The 21,519-nt window shown below is 40.2% G+C and overlaps 1 protein-coding gene across 2 annotated transcripts in view; it reads right to left on the reverse strand.

Annotated features, from left to right (window-relative positions):
* Positions 1-4,466: 4,466 nt before the first annotated feature.
* Positions 4,467-21,519, reverse strand: part of atxn7l1 (ataxin 7-like 1) — a 29,904-nt gene continuing 12,851 nt past the window's right edge. For both annotated transcript variants that reach the window (XM_061029215.1, XM_061029214.1), the window contains 9 exons: positions 21,112-21,310; positions 20,583-21,010; positions 17,044-17,126; positions 15,682-15,944; positions 14,211-14,421; positions 13,136-13,257; positions 10,501-11,043; positions 9,635-9,887; positions 4,467-8,522 (listed from right to left, as the gene is read on the reverse strand). In XM_061029215.1, the coding sequence (XP_060885198.1) occupies positions 8,505-8,522; positions 9,635-9,887; positions 10,501-11,043; positions 13,136-13,257; positions 14,211-14,421; positions 15,682-15,944; positions 17,044-17,126; positions 20,583-21,010; positions 21,112-21,310 (2,120 nt within the window). In that variant the 3' untranslated portion in view covers positions 4,467-8,504. The remainder of the gene's footprint in view (positions 8,523-9,634; positions 9,888-10,500; positions 11,044-13,135; positions 13,258-14,210; positions 14,422-15,681; positions 15,945-17,043; positions 17,127-20,582; positions 21,011-21,111; positions 21,311-21,519) is intronic.

Consider the following 21,519-nt stretch of genomic DNA (forward strand, 5'->3'; position numbering starts at 1 on the left):
ACTCTACACCTGATAATTAGGCAGTTGCCCTTGACCAAAATACTGCACAGCAGGGGCATGTCCAGAATGTGGCCAGGGGTGACATGGACCCCCTTGAAATCTTATTGCCCCCCACAGGTGCTACACCAAAATCCTTGACTATTATTGGCTATTTGCCTTGCCAGAGATGGGACTTATGTTGACATCCACTATTCAGGCTGTGTTGCAAAAGGCAGTTCATAGTTTTCAGTGTGCAGATGTTTTTTTTTTTGCTATTTTAAAATACTTTAAATTCTGACTTTAGATGTACATATTGATTTAAAGAATTAAGCTAAGAAGATGTATATGTTGCCATTGTCCGGTGTAACTTAAAAGTCGATGTGATTACTGCAGACATAAGGGTGTGCACACACTTCAGGCCACCCCTGCAGAAGTCAGTCCCCAAGTTTTAGGTCACCCCAGTCCAAAAAGTCTGGACACTCCCCTGTTGCACAGGTACCTGACACCTAGGTTACATGGCCTACTCCAAAATGAATGCACTGATGCCATCAAACAAAACATTGCACAGGTGCTCGCATCAATAAATATCACAATGATAGCTCACATCAACATATTACATCAGTTCCTTACCACAAAATAATAGACAGAAGGCCTAAAATACTCCTTATGCAGATTGTGGTTTGGGTAACTGGTGATTGTATGCCCTTCTTTCTCACTGGGTCCTCACATATCTCCTGGAGACACGTTTGGGGCAGAATGGCATTAATATAGTCTCAGGTGTTCAGGGTCTAGAGTTGTGATCCCAGTTTAAATGACTCTTACTCAAGCTAACTAAACCATGTTGAAGTGTTACATCGAGTAATGGGAACAAAGGCTGCCCTCTAGAACAATAGCATAATGCCTCTGTCCACTCCCTGGGCCTCGAGTGGCAGCAGGAAACCCTGAATGATTTGTGAACAAAGACTCTCCACTTGATGAGCCAATTGTACGAGAGCATAAAATAAATTGCCTCAAGTCTTTGAACGGAGTTACCTGCTCAACTCTCTTCCTGTTGATTATAACTGCGCTGCAATCACCTTTAAGTCAGGGAGATATAAACAGCACCACCTGATTATATGTGGGTCACCTCCACCTGTTTCAGCTCGTCTAACAGAGTCTGAGGGAGTAAAGTATCCAATGCTGAGTCTGAGTCAATAAACATGAGTCAAGCATGAGCTGTGGGATTTTAGAGACGCCTGGAAAGAGGTGTGTTTACGTGTTTGAGCATTATCTGTGTCTGTCCCCAGTCCCAGAAATACAAATTATTCATGACCATAAAACAGGAGTTACTATACTAAACCTCAGAAATTGATCCGACTAATTGTTGCAGCTAATTTAATATTGACGTACACTGAATATATTAAAGTAAAAGTAATCATGAATTTAGCTAAGATTAAAGTAAACATGTCAGTCTACAAGTTTTAAGTAAAGTAGAAATACCCCAGTCTTCCACTTAGAATGGAGAATAATGACATAATTAGCAATTTAAAAAAAACAGTGTCAGTCTTCCTGATACACCTTTGATGGTAAAGTACTTTTAAAAGTATTAATTGTCAACTCACTGACTATGTTTCTCTCCATTATTATCCAATAACTTCTCCGATGGGGGCAGCAGGCACTGGACAGCAAACATGAACTACATGTATAAAGTTTATGAGAAAATAAAAGCTTCAACAGGGGAATGTGAGATGAGTGTTTTTTCCTCATCACTTTGTGTTCAGCTGCAGTATTCCGTATGTCCATTGTGTTCTTTTTTTTCCCTCTTAGTCTGTAGCCACCACACTCTCAAGGTCTAGTCACATCTGACTCACACTTGAAGACAAATTAGCTGCTCTCCACAACAGTGGCACTTCCAAGGGTTGGCCCGAGGACCAGTCTGTCATCTCTGTAGGGAAAATGTGGGTGAAATAAGAAAAAGGATATATCATACTACATACTTTCCTAGATATACCATTAGATTACAAAAGTTAATAACAATCAACAGCACATTTAGACGGTCTAATTTGCAGAAATATCCATCTTTTCAGCGATGATGATACACAGATGAAATATTAGAAATGCCTACTTTTTTTTGCAATTAAAATGGCTAAGTAGATGAATCAAAGCACTTAATCTGATCATTAGAAGTAAAGTCAGGAAATAAAGCTAGGGGAATCCGTCTCTACTGCTCTGTAACGACATGCAAAACTATTATTCTTGATTAACACTTCATATCAACATTTTCTTTTTCAGAAAAATGATTCAAACCGGCCTCAGTTTTACAGTTAAATGAACATAAGCTATCTCCTGAGGTCAATTATTTAGAATTGTGAGCTCGACCAGAGTACACTCACTGTCATCTGGAGGGTTTCTGTTAAAGAGAAGATGCAGAAATACTGTAAATATAAATAAAAAAGACAATTACCGGTAACTGCATCAAAGATATTTTTATGCGCTGAGAGATAACAAACCTTTTTTGGAGTGCACCACTTTAACTCTGGAAATTAAGTTGAACGGAAGGAATCTGCTGCTCACCGTTACTTTGAATGTGATACAATTTTTACGTTTCACCTGACCTCTGATCATAAAGCTTCGCAGTTAAGGTCGAGTAAAGAGAGCCCTGGAGAGAAATTGTTCGCCTGCGCTGGAAAACTGTCAGCAATGTCCTTTCTCAAGCTGAGTGGGGATTCTGATGAATGAACAGAAAGAGCTAAGACGGTCTCAGTAGTCCACTTTCAGCTGAAAACAATAGAGAGAAAAAAGGCAGCGAAGTGGCACGATTAAAGCAACAACAAAAAAAAAAGTGTCCTCCTGGCAAAATCCCCACTTCATCAGGTGAACATCCTCAAAGAAAAATGTTCAATCTTTGGAGTTTCATTCAGCTAATAAGCACTGTTTAATGTTTGAAGAGTTAATTTAGATTTAGTTTAGCTCCAATTACAAACTCCAAGAGGAATTCCCCAAAGATCACTCGTTATGCCATTAATTAGATGAGCCACAGAAATGTGTTTTTGGTTTCACTTCCTTGCTAACATATTTAATTTGCCTGCTGAGCTACATTGTCAAGAGAACAAGCGGTGCTCGAGTGTTGTCAGTCATTAGAGCTGAACCTTAACCTTACTAATCATCACACTGTGGGACAAGGAGGAGAGCAACGATCCAGGATCCTTTTTCACTACATGATTAGAACGGATGTTGTTCAATTACACTGCAACATGCATGTCATGTTTTAATTCAATACTGTATGCCTTACAGTATTTAACAGAGCCTGACGTCAACTAGTAGATCAGGATAGCTTTGAATGCTGCAGCTGTCACTTTAAATTACTTTCTCATCGTAATAGGGAATGGGAAATCATTTAGGATCACATGGTAAGAAGCAGAGGCGCTGCTTGTCAACGGGCAACTGCTTGGGGCCCCAGACCAGCAGGGGGGCCCCTGAGGACTCACAAACTCAAACAAAAGCAGTGTCCCAAATTGACAGCAGGAAACCCTCACATCTGACAGTACTCACTCTTATTGCCCTGCTAAGCGTTGCATGCATTATTAATGTGAAAACAAAAGCTTGTAAATGAAAGTCGACAAAGAAGAGTGAAGACGAATTATCCGGCCAAAGGAGAGAAAAAAGAAACAGGAAAAAAGAGGAAGAGGAGTAAGCGTCAGGACGCTGCCAGATATAATGGTATAAAACTGTTGTTGAAGGTGAGCGAGACAGTGTGTTCTACTAATATTTACAGAAGTAAAAAAAATATGATTTTTTAAATTTAATGTAGCCAACTGAATTACAAATTTTGAATGATCTTAAAATAATTAATTTAGAAATGATCACAGAAACAAAGTATCCACAGGGGGGCTACGCTATGTATCTGTACCATCTCTTTTGCTGTACATGCATTAGTTAAAAGTATGTAATGAAAAGCTTCAAATGTCAACCTGTTTATGGGACCAAGGGAGAGGAAAAGTCAGGAGATCACCACAATCAGCAGGTTTAGTCATCTTCTTCTAATAGTTGAGTTGTTTCAGGCTAGACGAAAGGAATCGATGGATTGTTGAAACATCACCATCACTGGAGGCAGGATTCTGAGGGGGAAAAAAGTCTTGTCAACAAGACAAAGCAGAAGTGTCTCATTCTGCAACAACACTCGATTTTGTCTTAGAAGTAGACAGAGCTTAGTGCAGTTCAGTGTAATAAAAAATGACAACAACAGATATGTGTTGTAAAACTCCGAGCAAAATATAATCGAAGCTCCTTTGTGAACGCTGAAAACCACAGAGGACTAGTTTTCCTGTCTCCGGCAACACAAAAATATCCTGTGACACACCAACGATCATGAGTTGCTTTGACAGAAAACATTCAACACACATTCGCAATAATAACAAGTTATCACACAAAACAGCCATCCATCATCAGTGGGACTTTTCCTCCCTATTCCACAGCAGCACGTTTTGTTTTACAAATAACACAACACCCACTTTCAATCATTTAATAAAAGCTTGAATATAAGACCGTTTTCTTTTTACAGCAAGTGTTCAGTTGTTTGGGGAAAAATCTTTTCTTCTGATCCTTACCGCAGTGAGATTGAATTCAACCCCCCCCCCCCCCCCGACTCTTACAAGGCAACTTTTCAGACGATCACCTTTCACTTCAGTCTGGATCAGATACAACAAACAAACAAAAAAAAAAACAGCACGCTGGTTTCGGGGGCTTTTCAAAGCATAAACTCTTCATCTACTTCACCTGTAGCTGCAAGAAAACACTTTTTTACAAATATATAGATACGTTTTTTTTTTCTTCTTGAAATATTTATATAAATAGAAGTTGATTAAAGATCTGGGGGCATTATGACAAAGTGCAACAAAGAAAAATAAAAAGGGAAGCGGAGGAATTTTTACAACAAAAAAATGTTAATACCTCCAAAAAAAATTCAACAACAAATCATTAACTGTACAAAGTGCTCTCAAATTGAACATCCATGAGCTTCATCATTGTAATTTTTCTTTAGCTGCAACAGACTTTAACCTTCTGTTTCCAAGACTGCGAACAAGTCTGCGTGGTATTTCCCAAAAAACATTGTTTTTTTTCTTTGATCTGTAAACAGATGTGAAGTTATTGAGCATAAATCCACATCTTAACCATCCTTAGAAACATCTTCATACTTGTACATTTGTTGGTAGGTTGTGTAAAACAAGAGAAAGCTGTAGGGGGGGGGGGGGGGGGCATGTTTATCATGTAACTGTAGGCATGTTCACCAGTCAACTGACAAACCATGCTGTTATCTACAGCGACAAAAAGACCACTGAGCCGATATCACTGAACTGATCCAAGAGCTGGCCGACAATCTGATGAATCAAATGTCACCATGGGAAGCACAAAAACATTGCGTTATGTACAATTCATTCATCGTTAGTGCTAAGATGCTTTAGATCAATACAACAAATTTAAAGAAACAGTTTCCATAAAGCACTTTGAAAGAATTGTAGCAGGTCGGAACATCGCTGATGCTGTCATCAAGCAAATAAAAATGCTTTCACTTACTTTAACTTCATCAGCCACACTGCATGAATAGGCTACTTTTGACTATTTGTTTGTGACATATGATGGGCTCACTTGACTTTTAAGAAAGGAAATCCTCTCAGACTTCTTGAAGTTAAACATTTCCTGTACTGGGTACAATGTCATCCGCAGGTAAAGCTGTGAGCTTGAGTTTTACTTTCACACTCAGCAGTTTTCTCTTCAATTAGAACTCATTTCTAACTATTGTATATCATATTGAAGTAGATTTCAGGTTACAGGAATGGCTGTTCTGCATCGCCACTTGTTGTGTTTGCCAATGAGAAGCAAGTGAAGGCATTTTGACCTGGCTTTGACTTCAAACACAGCAAAGGACAGACCTCATCAGCCCTGGAAGATTTAAATAGTTGAAAAATAGAGCTGTAGTTTTTGAACATCGGAAGAAGTATGAGAAAGGGAAGAACCACAGGCAAACAGGAATGTGGGGGCCCTTTAAGAGAAAATACTAACCTGGGGCATGGTTTCACAAAAATCTTCAGAATTGTTAATTAGCAAACAACAAAGAACTCAGTGGGGGAAGAGAAATATCAGAAATGTTAAGAAATACTGGTGCAGAAGGATGACTGGAAACTGACATTTTGGATCAACATCTGTTACGTTCGATCATGGAAAGGCCCATACGTCCATATCATTTAGTGTGATTTGGTTGAATAAGCCAAAATACTTGTTTTTCAAAGGCAGTATACAAAAATGACTCAAATGTCCTACTACATACAGTTGCATGTTGATAGCTAGCATGTTTTTCTTTTGGCTATTGTAACACACTTCTATCTGACCTGTGTTTCTCTTGCTAGTTCAGCAAATGGCTTTTTTTCCCCTCCACCTTTTTTTTTTTTATTAGAAATGATACAAAATGTAAGCTTCATACTGCATCCAATTAGAGATCAAAGTTGTGTCATGACCATGTCAGACGTCCCAACTGTTTGCATACTGTATGCAAAGTATGTATTTTGCAAGGGCAACTGCAGAACGTGCCGTCGTAAAAAAGGAAAAGAAAGATGCAATTTGAAAGGCAGGGGAGAATCTGGACAAGGTAAGTAATAAGATACAGCTCTGTCCAAAATTTCAAAATAAAACTAATTGAACACACCACATACTCAGAGCATGCACACAAACTGGGGGGGAAAACAATATCCAGTAGATTAAAAAAAGGCAGTATACTTTTTAAGAATGAATGTTTAAAAAGTCATAACTGTAAGAAAGTTTTATAGATGGATTCCAAAAGATCAAATAAAATAAATGCATATAATTGGTAGATTTCCTTTTTCGCATAAAGCTGTTGATTCATTGTGTTCTTGACTGCTGCTTGATTAGGACACAGCATGTGTGATCCCAGAAAGCTCCATAATAAAGTCTTAACTGAGATATTGTGTTTGTCATGAGACATAATTGGCTGGGTTTCTGTGGAAACAATTGAAAGGAAAGGTCTGATAAAGTCTGCTTCTCAAATTGACCACAGGTTGTTTTTGAAATGGGAATGACATACACAGCAGCTGCAGTCGAAGCTTATTTTTGGCTTTGTTGTAGTATTCAATCAAATACTTTTGAATGAACTCATTCTTTACGATTCCAATAAACTCAATCTCTGATTTTTTTTTTGAGAAACCAGGCGAGATTGCTTCGACATTATCGAACACAGATCAAGGTAGGAAGGCAAAAACACCCCCCCCCCTCTTTAGCTCGTAAAAAGTAAAAAGGGGACAATTATTAATAAATACAAAAATAATAACAGATATGTACACATTTTCAACAATATGAACTACCATAATACTTTCAACATTTCTTCAAAATGCACAGAAGTTTTTTTTTCTTTTTTTGCCAACAAAAAGTCTCTCAACCTCGATGGTCAGTTCAAAAACAAACATTATTTAAGAACGATAAATTAGAATACAAAAACAAGAAGAAAAAAAAAGAGATCCAACACGGAAGAAGTAATTCCTTGTTGGATGCAAGTCCTGACACACAGACAGGAGTTTGTGTTTCTTGCAACATTTCAAACAATCTTCTAAAAAATGAAAATAAAATCTGATTCCTTCCTATACTGAAATACAATGCATTGACACGGCGTTGTTGGTAACACTAACAGTGTTTCTTTTTTTTCATCCCTTGTGTGAGCGTGTCCTCGTGTGGCACTGCTGGAGACTGCTGTGGAGTCAGTGAGGAGGGACGCAAAAGGGGGAGGGGGGGGGGGGGGGGGGGGGGGCAGTAAGTGCACTTTGAACACAGGCATGCTGGGAGGAATGGGGAGAAAGGACAAAAAAAAAGAAAGAAGAGAAATGTAGAGTTGTACAGAAAGATTCAAATAAGATGAGAGAGCTGGATAAAACCCAACCAAAGCTGCTGCTATTTCATATTTAGGGAAGAGGAGAAGCTCAAATTGAGAGAAGGATAGAAAAAGAAGGGGGGAGGGGGTTAAGGTGGTATAGCTGAAGGCAAGTAGGAGTCCTACAGTTATTGTGTCAGTAGGTTCTTCAACCATCTATCTCCCAAAAACAATCACTTTTCTTGTTAGCGGACAGAAGAAAACAGTCAGAACGAGCAGAAAATCTAATTCCAATTGCTTTAAATGTATGTCTCCCCAGAATGTATACAGTGGTGGAGTTGTTTATATGTCTTGAAAACTTTGTGAAGCAATTTCCCTTCCCAGGCGTCAAGTTTTTTGGGCTCCACTGTCTCGTTATAAAAGGAACATTTTGCAGCGAGGCCTGTAAAACGCAAGAGGTGAAGAGTGAAAGTGACTGCCGGCTGACTGTTGGCAAAGAGAGCCCTGATGTCACAGCGGGTGAACTGCGCTGTCATTGGGTAAGTAGGGGGTGACATCGCCAAGATGAAGCAGTCTGATTGGTGCCGTCAGTGGAAGAGTGGTGAGGTCAAAGGTCACAAACGGTGGTGGCCTGCACAGCTGCCCAACATTCAGTCCATGAAACAGGTTTGTGTCAGTGATGCATCTTGGCCTGTAGGGAGAGGAGGGCAGAGAGCTGTTAACTTACTTTCATTTAGTATGTGTTATTTGCTTCATTTTTCAGAGGGTGAATGGATGAATTTAATCACAGTGATGTTTAATCAATTCTAGTGATTTACTTTGCCGTTTTTGACTGACAGAGCTTGTAGATTTTTCTCTTGCAGCTCTGTGATTTCAACATTTGATGTTAGAAACGAGACTGACTAATTAACAAATTCAAGCAGATATATGTGCGCATATCTCAGAGCCTGTAACCATGCTATCATTAGCTGATAAGCACAGAAGACACAATATGTTTTCATATGTGCACTCATGAAATGTTCCAAAGTTGTTAGTCATACACGTCCCTCACAGTGTGAGGATTTCCCTGAAGAACGGGAGGATATGATGTAAAAAGGACACTGCGGTCTTAACGTTTACAAATGATCCAAGGTGGCGGCAAAGTCTGAAAGTATAATGACAGTTTTTGGGTGTTACTGGAAGTATCCACAGCATCAACAAAAGAGCAGAGAGGAACACACTGTATGAAACTGCTTCATTACGTGTACAACAAGCACAGATAGTTCTCATCACTTCCTCACACAGAAGTCTTACTTGGACGCTCACAGAAAAAGTCTGGGTAGAGTTGGAGCGAAAATCAGACAGTTTGCTATCACAAATGCAACAGGAGATTTGTGCATATGTGAATACACCAATGTACTTAAAAGTACACTTGATGGGAATGATATTTGTACAAGATAAGATCAACTTTATTGATCGTGCATTAGGGGAAATTAAACATATTTCAGGTTCTAGTTTGAAAATCTAAGTATTGGATTGGTAGTTATTTGCAGGACTGTTGAAATAAAGTCCGTAGTAATGATGTCTGAACCAAATCTCTAAACAATGCATGTGACGGTTGACTAGATAATATAGTCTGGACCAAAGTGGTGTAGCAACCATGCAATCCACGGAGTTAGCTGCTAGCCTGGCTACATATGTAGACATTCCCGTCTCAGCAGTCTATACTAGTAAGTAATAGTTTTAAAGGTGGTATACATAAAGCCAGGACTAGAATATAGTTAGTAGTGGATATAAAAGAAACAGCCTGTATGTAACAGTGACCTGTCTGGGTGACTCAGGCCCCGAAGCCAGTATTCCTCCTCTTTCACTCCCATTCCCAAAGAGGCTCTCCAACCCTCCCGGCCTGTTCAGCTTGCTGGCCTTCCCCTTGTATGAGCTGGGACTTTTCCTCTTCCTCCCCTCTGCTCCTCCTACATACGCCAAGGGTCCGGAGGGGGGAGTCAGGGGCTGATGGGGGGTGCAGGACGGCTCTCTGTTGGGTGAGTAGGGTATACTGGTCGTGCCAAGTTCTTGACTAGAGAAAGCCAGAAGAGGAAGAAAATTGCCTCTATTAATAATATAAAGTCAGATAGATTTTCCGTGCTGTATATTTAAGAGGAAAGCCAAACACCCGTCATCACAGCCTCTGCACTACTGGCACTGTCCCCTCTGTTTACACACTGCTCTATTTTTAATAAATCACTCGCCTATACACTCTGTCAAGTTATGCCGAGCTCAAATTGTGTTATTTCAAGCCCTGACTGCAATCAAAATGTCCTTTGTTAGACCATTAAAGATAAAAACACTTTCATCTGACTGTATGAGGAGAGGGAGACTTTTAATGGTTTTTAAACCTCCATTTAGACCTTCTAGAAGGACTTTGCAACAATAATGTCCAAAAACCTTAGGATGTGATACAAGGAAAACATTTACATTCGTCTACCTTGGACTGATCCCTGAAGGGCTAAGTAAAAATGACACCTACTTCCTAAAGATCTTTGTCGCAGCAGAAAAAAGGCCTTAACAAGACACTCGCTTCAGTGAAACAGCCTCACTGGTCACTTTTTCAAAAGAACTTTAAACATGTACTTCTCCTTAAACCCATTGTGTAAATAAACAGTGATAAAAAAGAAGGACAGTGTTCTTACCTGTTCTGTGAGTTGATGCTTTGAGACCCCTCAGCTTTCGATAGCCAATCGTCTCCGCTGCTCCAAAGCCCGCTTCCCCCACGCTCTAGTCCCTTTTTCCTTACTGTGGTTGCTGCTGTTCCTCCTACACCTTGCAACGTCGGATGATAGCTGCTGCCGTTCCTCTTGTGATTATCCACAGTCAACAAGGAAGAAGAAGAAAAGGATGAGGAGGAGGAGGAGCAGTAGGAAGAGTTTTTTCTCTTCTTGAACCCCACCACAGAGTCCTCCATGCCTTTGGATGGGCGGCTGGCTTTGTGTGTGCTGTTTCGCGCTTTACCCAGCGCAGAAACTAGGGCGACAGGCTGCGCTGCCTCTCGAATGCTGAACACTCCGGCCGTGGATGCAGACTGAGGAAATGAGGCGGTGTAGGAGAGGCAGTTGGAGGGGGAGGAGAGGAGAGGAGAAGTGACGGAGTTGGGAGACGGAGTCCGCTGTGAAGTGATGGGGGAGGAACCAGAGGAGGAGAGGGAAAGGAGGCTGTCAGTAGCCAGAGGCACCTTCCTGAAACAGGAAGAGATTCTTTTAGTCAGAATTGAACAAACAAAGTGGCTTAATTACTCATATAGATTGGCACTAAACCTTCAGTGCCTAATCAATAAGTTGTAATTGACCAGACAATGGGTTTCTTGGTCTACAAATATTGGGACATTTAGTCTGATTTTATTAAACACCATTTCTTAATGTTGAGCTCCTGTTACTCCCCCCTTGATTTTCTTTCAATGTAAAAATGATTTAAAAAATATTTTTAAAAATCTTTTTAATGTCAGTAATTCTTTAATCAAACATGGATGAAACCTATCACATTTTTAATGTTTGTGGTCTGTCTTATATCTGCATGTGGTCTGCATGTCCTTCTCTGTCATTTTGTCTTTACTGGTGTATTTGTTTAGTGTGTTTTTGTGTATTTTACAGAGTTCTGATTTGCAAAACATTGCAACCCCATCTTCATAAACAAATACATATGACAAAATAGTCCAAAGACAACGTATCAAAAACATATTGAGACAGAGAAATAGCGTTGTTTATGTCAATTTGATGCTGACAAATAGTATTTAAAAAGTTGGGATCGTGGCAACAATAGTCTGGAAAAGTAAAAAGAAGTTAAGCGAACACCTGATGGAGCTTCTTATCGTTAACGAGATTAACTGGAAACATGTAAGTAACATGATTCATTATAAAAAGAGGAGGGGTTCACCTCTCTGTGAAAGACTGTGCTTGCCATAGTGAGACACTTTAAGAGTAAGGTTTTATTTTTAACATAAAATTATAAAGATCTGGGGATTTCATCATCTACAGTCAATAATACCTTGAAAAGATTCAGAGAATTTATAGAAATTAAATGAAAAAACAGGGGGCCTTGATCCTCAGTCCCTCAGACGGCCGTGCATTAAAAACATTTCTTTAGTGGACATCACTTGCTCAGGAACTTTACCAAAAGTCATTGCCTGTGAACACAGTTCATAGCTGCATTTATAAATGCTAGCTGAAACTCTACTATGCAGTATAGAAACCAGATCCAGAAAAGTCCCCGTCTTCTCTGGCTCTGTGCTCATCGCTTGGAGAACTAGAGCCTCCGGCGCACTAACCACTACTCTATGAGCGCCCACCCTCTTTACCATTTTTAAGACACATTAACCTGAAGTCCAGAGAAACATCTTATTTTGAGATAAAACAAGCAAGAAATGCCTGAATTTCTTGTTATACATTTTAAAAATCTGACAATGGGGCAAGCAAACCTGACTTCATCTTGTAATAAGACACAACATCTCAGATAAAACATTTCATTTTTCACATAATGACCCAACCTTTAAGGAATTGGGGTTGCATGTTACAGAGTTCCTATGTGCTTTGTTTGTGTTTGTGTGTATCTAAAAGTGGTCTTTTGTGTGATTTGAATACATTTTCAAGTAGTTCACAGCAGAGTTGGAAATCAGCCCCCGTCACCCGCCAAATATGGGTGTGCTTTTAAAACAACAGATTATCTTGTCTCTCCAGGTTCATTTGAAGCTAAATCAGCAATGTGTTAGCTTTTGAGGACATCATGGCTGCAATAGAAACTTTAACCAGCCTCAAAATAATAAAATGTACTTGTTTCTGTTTATAAGCGAGGCAAAGAGCATCTCAGTATTTTCTCTAACAGTTGAAACATTTACCTTCATAAAATAGCCTACTAATTGAATACTGTAAGCCCTGATCTGCTAATATACGTCATTACATTATGCTGTAGGTTAAAATACAGTGGCAGGTAAAAAAAAAAAGAATGACTGGTATATTTTGAATCCACCAGTCACAGTGGCAGGTAGGCAAATGGGATTGGACGTCTAACTAACTTTCATCATTAAATTAATTAGTGTATTTTACAGAACATCACAAGGGATATTACAAAACATTTTCCAGTCTATACATTTACTTTATTTAATCCCTTCATTTAACATGTTTACAACACAATAAATCACATCCTTCTAAATAGAAATGTTTAAATGTATACTTTTTTGAAATATGCTGTTTGTGTTTACACATCGTCTCATTTGACAAACCTCAACCAAATCAAGATATAAAATAAATATCACACTGTCCGTTCAAGCATACTCACCTCCACATTTGTGCATTAAGGTGTTTCTCCACCGTGTTCTGCAGCGCCAGCCTCATCCTGTCCCATCGCCTGTCGAACACGTAGTGGCCCCGTCCCATGAGTCTGCTGCTGAATACGCAACACTGCAGAGAGACAGGATGAGGAGGGTAGAAGGGATTGGAACAGATGGGAAGTAAAGTGAGGCATAGAGAGAGAAATGTTGATGGTACAACAGGAGGCATATTAGATAGAAGCACATCGGATGGAATAAAAGGGACAGGGAGATGAGAGAAGAGAATGCAGAGGAGACAAAAGAAGAATAAAATACAGTTTGAGATTTAAAAAAAGAGGGAGGGAAATACAAGATGGATAGACAGATCAGGATGTAGAAGAAAGGGTGTCATAGATGGAAATAGCATAAGTCCTAGAGAGAGTGCAGAGGAGGCCATACAAAGTCTAAATTTGGCTGGCGACATTTCACAAGCAAAACCAAAATCAACACAAGAATCGAACAAGTTTAAACATCTAAAACTGTTGTCATCCCAACCATCTGTGAAGGTATATAGGAAGCAATATCACCAGATCGATGCCTGTTTGTAGCGTCTACCAGGAGACTTGACTCTTAAACTTTAAAAGTTTCATGTATGCTCATGTAGTTTCAAAAAGACAGGAAAAGGCGTCATGTCTCCTTCCTGTGACCCTGTATAGCCTTGACCCAGATTTTGTTTCTCACTTCATTTTGTTCCTTAACGAATCCTCCGTTTCAAGATAGATTATGCTTTAAGCTGTTCAGTTTGGCAGGAAGTGTTTTCAACATGCATATTTAACCACAGGAAGCATAGCGGTGTACTATCAATATTTTAAACAAATGACTGTGACATAAAAAACATAATGACATGACACATGACTTTTACCTTGAAAACATTGTGAGCTACTACAGAGCCTGAAAACGCACAAACATTATTCTTCTATTTGACAATTTGAAGCAGGCCCGGCGGAGTAAAGATGGCAAATGTTGCCTTGGGTGTTTAATGTTTAATGCAAGGTTTTGGATTATAAACAGTGTAAGTGGAGCTTAAGAAGTGGTAGTATTTACCCCTAAAGGCTGTGGGTGGTGATTGGAGTAGTGATAAGCTGGCCTTTCAGAGTCCTCCGGAGTCTCTGTGTCTCCCTCGTCGCTAGAAAGTCGACTGCCATCTCCCGCTGCCGTTACCCAACTGTGGGCTGACGGCTCTAGGTTCGCGACCTGGGCGGGGGCTGATGCTGTAGGCAGAGGACTGGAGGTGGAGATGGTGGCGCCGGGAACCCTTGGGTATAAGAAAAGAGAGAAGTGAGAGACACAGAAGAGGTTAGAAATGAGGAGAGGAAGAAGGTAGAGAAAGGATGTGAAGGATATTTGAGGAGAGATGGAAGAGAAATATGAACAGAGTGGAAGAAAAAGTGGAGGAGAAGGGATACAAATAGAGTGAAGATTAAATAAATGAAAACAAAGGAGGCGAGGATGAGAAAAGGCGAAGAGAGGCACAGGAAATAAATTAGATAAGCGTTAAAGCTGATGTCATAAGAAATGCATTCTATGTCATTCTCAATGTTTCCACATGAGACAAAAGCAAAAGAACAACTTCAGAGAGTCATCTTTAAAGGAGAAAGAGGAACACATTTCCTGGAAACAATTTCACCAAGCAGACTCTGCCTTTCCTTTCATTTCCTCATTCAACACTCTTGTTTACAGCACCCCCTGGTGGGAACAATAGGAACTGACAGGGAATCCCCACAAGCATTTGTCTGGGACCAGCACAGTAACACAGGCATGATGTGAAAAAGCAAACTATAAATCACTGAAAAGATGACTTCAATAGTAAAAGTTTAGAATAGTTTTGTTTATAGTGTGAGCAAATGTATTGAAAAAGTTCAGGCAAATGATGACATAAATAAATATAGAAAATGCTTTACTTTTCAAATGATTTTAAGTTTTGCAAACAACAGATATGCCTCCCCCTTGTACTCTCTTAAGGAATATTAGACACTTGGATCATGTGACGGACATTACATACCCTGACTGAACAGAGATCTAATCAACCCTTATTGCCTGCATTATTAGTTTCAAGTTCTCTGTTTTGAGTTAAGCAAATCTAATTTAGGTATCCTCATTTTGAGACTCAGTGTCAAATGGTAGTTTTGAAATGTACAATTCAGCCTTACTTTGTAAACTCTAGAAGCCATGAGAGACTGACCCTGATGGCGGCCACAAGCCGAAACAAGTCAGTCTCATGAAGTTGCTCTTTAAACTTTTAAGTGTTGCTTTTGAGCTTTTTGACCTCCTCAAGCCTTTTTCATTCTCCATGCAACTTAGACCTTACTAATCTCTAGAAGATATAAGCTGACTATAAAATGTTTTTGAGGGTCTCCGTCTGGAAATTACATGATGGAATAGACAGCCAGATAGTGGTTTATAGGTAGTCATATACCTGAAGTATTCAGGACTTATAAAAGTAAAGATGAGCTATGCTTTTGCTTCTATGTAAACCTGCATTGCTATAATTGTGTGTGGGGGTCCACTCTCCTACCTTGGTATGTGTGCGTTAGCCAGTCGAAGCTTCAGCGTGGACAAGGGTCGTCCATTAGGGCAGTGAGGCTTGATGGGAGACACCGTCTCCTGTGACAGAACACTCTGGCTGCTGCCTTCCTTTCCTCCCTGCGATGCATCCTTGTCTTTTTCCTTCTCCTTCACTACATCCTTCTCCTTCGCTCGCCCCTTGTGTTCGGCCAGTAGGATGTCGAAAGTTTTCCTTCGGCCAGGAACGGCTCGCCGGTGAGTTAAGGAGTGAGTCTGTGGCAGCCAAGAAAACAGAAAAAAACCTTAACAGTAATCACTTTTTCATTCTAAGAGCTTATAATTAACAAGTGTTTAGCAATATAATGTTACTTCTACAGAGACCGTGCTGATGAAAGAATGGATCTGACAAGAAATTAAACATTCTTTGGCAGGGCAGATTTTTGGACCCACATCAGCTTGAGTCATGGCTCCTCTGTTTCAGGAAAGTCTCCATAATCGCTGCTCCATGCTGCTGCCATCATCATATTGCCAGTGGATGGTGAGCTTGTTACCCTTCCAACTACTTTGGAGTATAGCCGGGCATCAAACATTTGATTTTCCAATAAATAAATGTGTGTCTGTGTGAGAGAGGGGGGGCTGGTGAAGTTCTGGTTTGAACAGGTTGCCTTTGCTTCTAAAGAAAAATATTCTTTGTATTCACTTTGAGACCATCCTGAAAGCAGAACCTTCAACATACTAAAACATATCTTGAATGATGAATAACAACTTTTCTGGAACATTCTAAGCTGCATTTTTGTATGAAGGGTGGGATACAAATAAATCTGTATTATTAATATTAAAATCATTTTCTAGCATTTGAGCTGCAATGTATCTGGGATAAATATTTTAAGCTTAACAAAAAAGAGATATAGGCGTGCTTATTCTAACCAACCACTAAAACAGTCCATCTGTTAGCCTCATTCATCTTATTTACTTAACAACCAGTTTGAAGTGATTAGGAAAGCTTGATAGGAGTAATTAAAGGGCAGTTAAATGGAGTTTTACAGCTGAAAGATGTCGCCTCATCCAACATCTATAATTACCACATCAAGGGAAGTGCAGGGAGCTGTAACGCTCCAGCACTACCACCCTGCTTTAACTAAGAAGAGGGAAGTGTAGACGTATCCCAGAGACAGACAATGGCGGCAGACAGGGTCAAAGCTTTGGTTCAGAGTCCGACAACAGTGGTGTGCCCTTTAATATTACGACTCTCGTAAACAAACAAAGCTGCTTACCTAGTCAGAAAAAAATAGAAGGCAGGATGAGCACGTCAGAAATTACAAAGAGCTTCTGCGTGTGTTTGATGGAGTACTTGCGTGTGTGTTTCAGTTACCTTGCAGGTGAGAGACCTCGTGCAAGGTCGTTTGGTCTCAGGATCCTGGACTCCACAGTGCTTGTTTGGATCAAACACTCTCCCTGTAAACACACAAACACACACATTAGACAGCTACTAAACAGCAACCATCTAGCAATGTCTCCACCCTTCCTTCAAGCATCAAATCACATTTTCTGGTTGGTGGAGCCTCCGAGTTGTCACAAGTTTGTTAATTTGTCTTGTTTGTGATGCTCACTCGTTGACATTGGTCTTTTGTGTATTCAATCATTCGTTCGCGGTCTCAGCTTTCTGTAGTCTCTTAGTACTATTCAGTGTGACATTATTATTAGCAATGCTTCCACTCTCAAACAGATCTACTGGACAGATCCCGCATGCTGTGACTAATCATTCTTGACAGGACATGCTGGCAGTCTGACAAGAGTCAACTGTGACCGACAGCGCGAAGAAACTCTCTCTGAATAGAATCAGAGGGGAATCAGAGGGGGGAAATGTAAAATAAATAAATAAATAAATAAATAAATAAATAAATAAAAAAGAAGAAGCACAAAATGTAACCCAAACTCAGAGTTTGGCTGCCAATATCTGAAATGTGTACTGTAAAGAAACTGTAAACTGTATTGTTACTCCCCTCACCTTCTAGGCATCTTGGGGAACGTAGCAGGCTCATTATCATTTAGTTATTTCACTTGATAGAAACCACTTCTTTTGTTTTAGTCCCACTTGTTTGAAGTGTGCAGGGATTAATTGTTTTGTGCACCCATCAAGATTTAGCAACATGTGGGTCACCTGAAGACAATTGGTGGGTCATTTTATTCTCTGTCAATCAAATCTGATCAAACCATATTCACATGTTGTGTAACCTGAAATTATCCATTTATCCCTTCCCTGGGACTTATTTTTGTTTGTAGTTTTTAACCATCACTGACATCAATTATAAAAAAAACATTACTTTCATAATTGATTTTCCTAAATGTTGGGCATTACTAACACAGTCAGACACAGGCTTGTCCATTGTAATGGCTTCACTCACAGCCAAACAGGCAGTGAAAAACCCTACCCTGACAGACTTCATTTCTAGTCCTCTCTTTCATTCACGTTAAGACTCAATCACAGGTAGTTTATATATGGGTACAGCCAAGAAAATGTGATTTAGCATTAGCGCATTAACATTGTTGTTCTTTGTCATCTTTAATATTGAGTTGTTAGCAAGCTGTCTGCCTAATCTTTATTTTGGCTGTGTTAGTCATTACGAGTATAAAACTGATCACAGTTGATCTTTGATCCATTCAGATCTCCCCCACCCTGCCCCATGGAGAATGTGTTCCGCATATCCATGAAACATGTTTCATCATAGTGTAATATAAATGTACTGCTGCTAAACCCCTGTACGGCTTCTCAGTGAAAAGAAGGCAGTGCTCAAGTAGTTTGTGTAGGAGATCCACTGTACAAATAGGACGACAATGAAGTCTTGTACAGCATCATTTTATGAAATGTATGGAGGCTGTAGTCCTCAAAGCGGACGGCCCAGGTTCGAATCCAGCCTGTGGCTCCTTTCCTGCATGTCACTCCCCACTCTCTCTCTCCCTGATGTCCAACTCTATCCACTGTCCTATCTCTCCATTAAAGGCAAAAAAGCCCAAAAATAAATCTTTAAAAAAATAAAATAAAATAATATAAAATAAATCATCTGAAATAATGACTTCAAATCTGCGCACTGTGGTTTGTACAAATAAGGTCAAAGGTCATCAAGGAACTTGTTCTGCTAAATCTAATTGATGATATCAAGCGGCAAGTTACGGGACATTCACTCATCTTCTCTTTCATACGAGTGTTTAAGAAGTGGCTAAACCCAAATTCTACTTCAAACTTGTTGATTGTTGTAGTTGCTTCAATCCTGGCTTTAGTTGTAAAACTTTATCATGTGTACAGTTGTTGCCATCACTTTTCATTTTAAGAATAAAGCTGTTGAACGTTTTATTCCAACAACCTCAAATGATGACATGAAATATAAAAAAATAACTTCAAAATTAAGCACTTTTTACAGCAAATTGCAGATTATTTGGGGTCAAATAGTGATACTGACAATAAGTAGATAAAAGTTGAGTGATGATACCAACAGTAAAAGCATAGCTGAGAACTAGCCAGCTAACAACAACCTCTGGTCAGCAGGTTATCGTAAACTGTCTAACTGTCAGAGGGCTGTAATCTAGAGCTGGCTCTCCCTATAATCCCTGTAATCTATTTGTGTTTTCAGCATGAGCCAGCTATGATGGACACAGTAGGACTGAAAAACACATGAACAGCAACAAGCATGTCCTCAGACATCAACAAACTCACATGCTCTCTCTCTCGCATGACCTTTAAGAGGAAGTGAACGTAGAGCAGAATGGTTAGTGTGAACAGACGAGATGAGAAAGGGAAACCAAACAACACACAAAGTTAAAGAACAGGACCAAATGGAAACGAGACCATGATTAATGACGATAAAACGGCAACAAAGAGGAGAGAACAGGGGGTGTGAAAGAAAAAAAAAAAATAGGCCAGAGAATGAGTGTGTAAGAGAGAGTTTAACGAAGAGGTCGAGGCAGGAGGTGGAGCGAGAGAGAGGATTGAAATATATAGAGACACAGGAGGTGGGGGAAATCTCTCAAGAAGACAAGCAGCTTTTTTGGCAGCGGGGAGCTCGTGAATTACAGGGTGTAAATCAGACACTCGGCGCACAGCAAGACATCGCGCAAACAGGGAGAAAAGAAGAGAGAAGTGAGGAGAGGAGGGAGAGGAAACACTGGATAGAGAGGCACAACATGAAAAAGAAGAACCTGAAGCATCAATCAAAAATGTCTTTATTGCTGTGCATGTTTTTACTTTTCTTCCTTTGGGATGACCATAAACTGAACTTGACAGGGCAAAGTTTAACTAATATAACAAGACGTGGAGTATAATTAAAGAAACAGAAACTGGATTTAAAAGGAATAAAGATCAGGAAATAAGAGGCAGGACAGAGAAACCAAGAGAGAAAAACCATTAAAAACTAAAAGAAAGGTGACTACCAGTGTAAAGCATACAATCTCAGCACAACACTGTCCTGTCAGGAACCTTACAACAGGGTAGAAGCTTTCCAGATGATACAAATGAATAATTGCGCTTTCGGGAGGTTGAGAGAACATTTTTGTGTATGTTTTTATGGGAATTCTTGTGCAAAGCTTACAAGAGTAATGTCAGGAGAAGATAAAGAAATATGTGTCTTGTCCTGCTCAGGAATGTACTTGTGTTCTGAGCTACAAATTGATTAATCACATTCATAAACAAACCATAAAAAATGCAGGCGGGAAATGACTGATTTATAAAATAGTCTCAATCTTTTTCAAATACATTCAGACTCTTAACTAAACCCATTAATCAATAGTATAAAAATGTGGGTGCACTCGGAAGCTCGAGGATTACGCGAGTGTCATTTGTGAAACATAACGTTTCCAGAAACAAACTTTTCAGCCGCTTAAGGATAAACAGAGTAAAGTAAACATCTTACAACTCACCTGAGAGTCTTCTGTGAGACTTGGAGGAAGCTTTAGTCCCATTTTGCTGCTTCTTCTCCAATGGTGACAACGATGGTGACGGCAGGGCGCCGGATCGGTGTGCAGGGGAAGGGGATGGGGAGGGTTTTCTGTCCAGAGGGGAAGAAGAGGGCGTAGACGGCGGCCGCTTGTCGAGGGGCGAGCGCGCAGGACTGGGCCGCCTGTCCAGAGAAGATGGCGATGTGGTTGAGCGCGGCGTGGACGGTCCGCTGGTGCCGCGACCGTTCACAAGCTTCTCTGTGGACCGTTGTGAGGATGGGGGTGCGAGGGATGAGGGGTTGTTAGAGGATGGAGAGGGGGTGGAAGAGGAGGTGAGGCGCACATGGGACGCCGAGTTGGCTCGGTTGAGGCACGGCATCTTCTCCAGGCTTACCACTGGAAGGGAAACACTAGAGAGAAGTAGAGGGAGGTTAAAACACTGTTGTTTTTGGAGCTAAAAAGCCTTTCAAAAAATGCTACTATTATATTTGGAAAGTAAACATGTGCCAACCATGTCTTGATCCGAGATCCCTTTGGTGGGTAGACAGCAAGTGGAGCCTTGCTGAAGCGGGAGTGAGGGTAATCTTTAGGGACCCTGAAGGCCAGCGTGTCCCCAGGACTGGGAGCCACAGCAGGGGCCACAGCAGGCGCTTTGGGCTTCATAGGGACCAGGGCACTCCGGGAGGAGACAGGGGACACGTGGCGCTTTTCTGAATCAAGTCAAGAAAGAAGCAGAGAAAAAGATGCATGACAGAATCATGAAACACTCCAACAAAAAAGATCAAGCATTGCAAGGGGGTACTACTTGGATCTGATTAGCATCCAATTAGCACCTGGTAACATGCAGTGTGGTACTTAAACAACTTTTTTTTTTTAGTATTTGTTAGCCTGCTTAGGTGCCAGGTGGCTGTGATGTAAC

Source organism: Labrus mixtus, chromosome 22, assembly GCF_963584025.1.
Source record: "Labrus mixtus chromosome 22, fLabMix1.1, whole genome shotgun sequence".
Taxonomy (NCBI): Eukaryota; Metazoa; Chordata; class Actinopteri; order Labriformes; family Labridae; genus Labrus; species Labrus mixtus.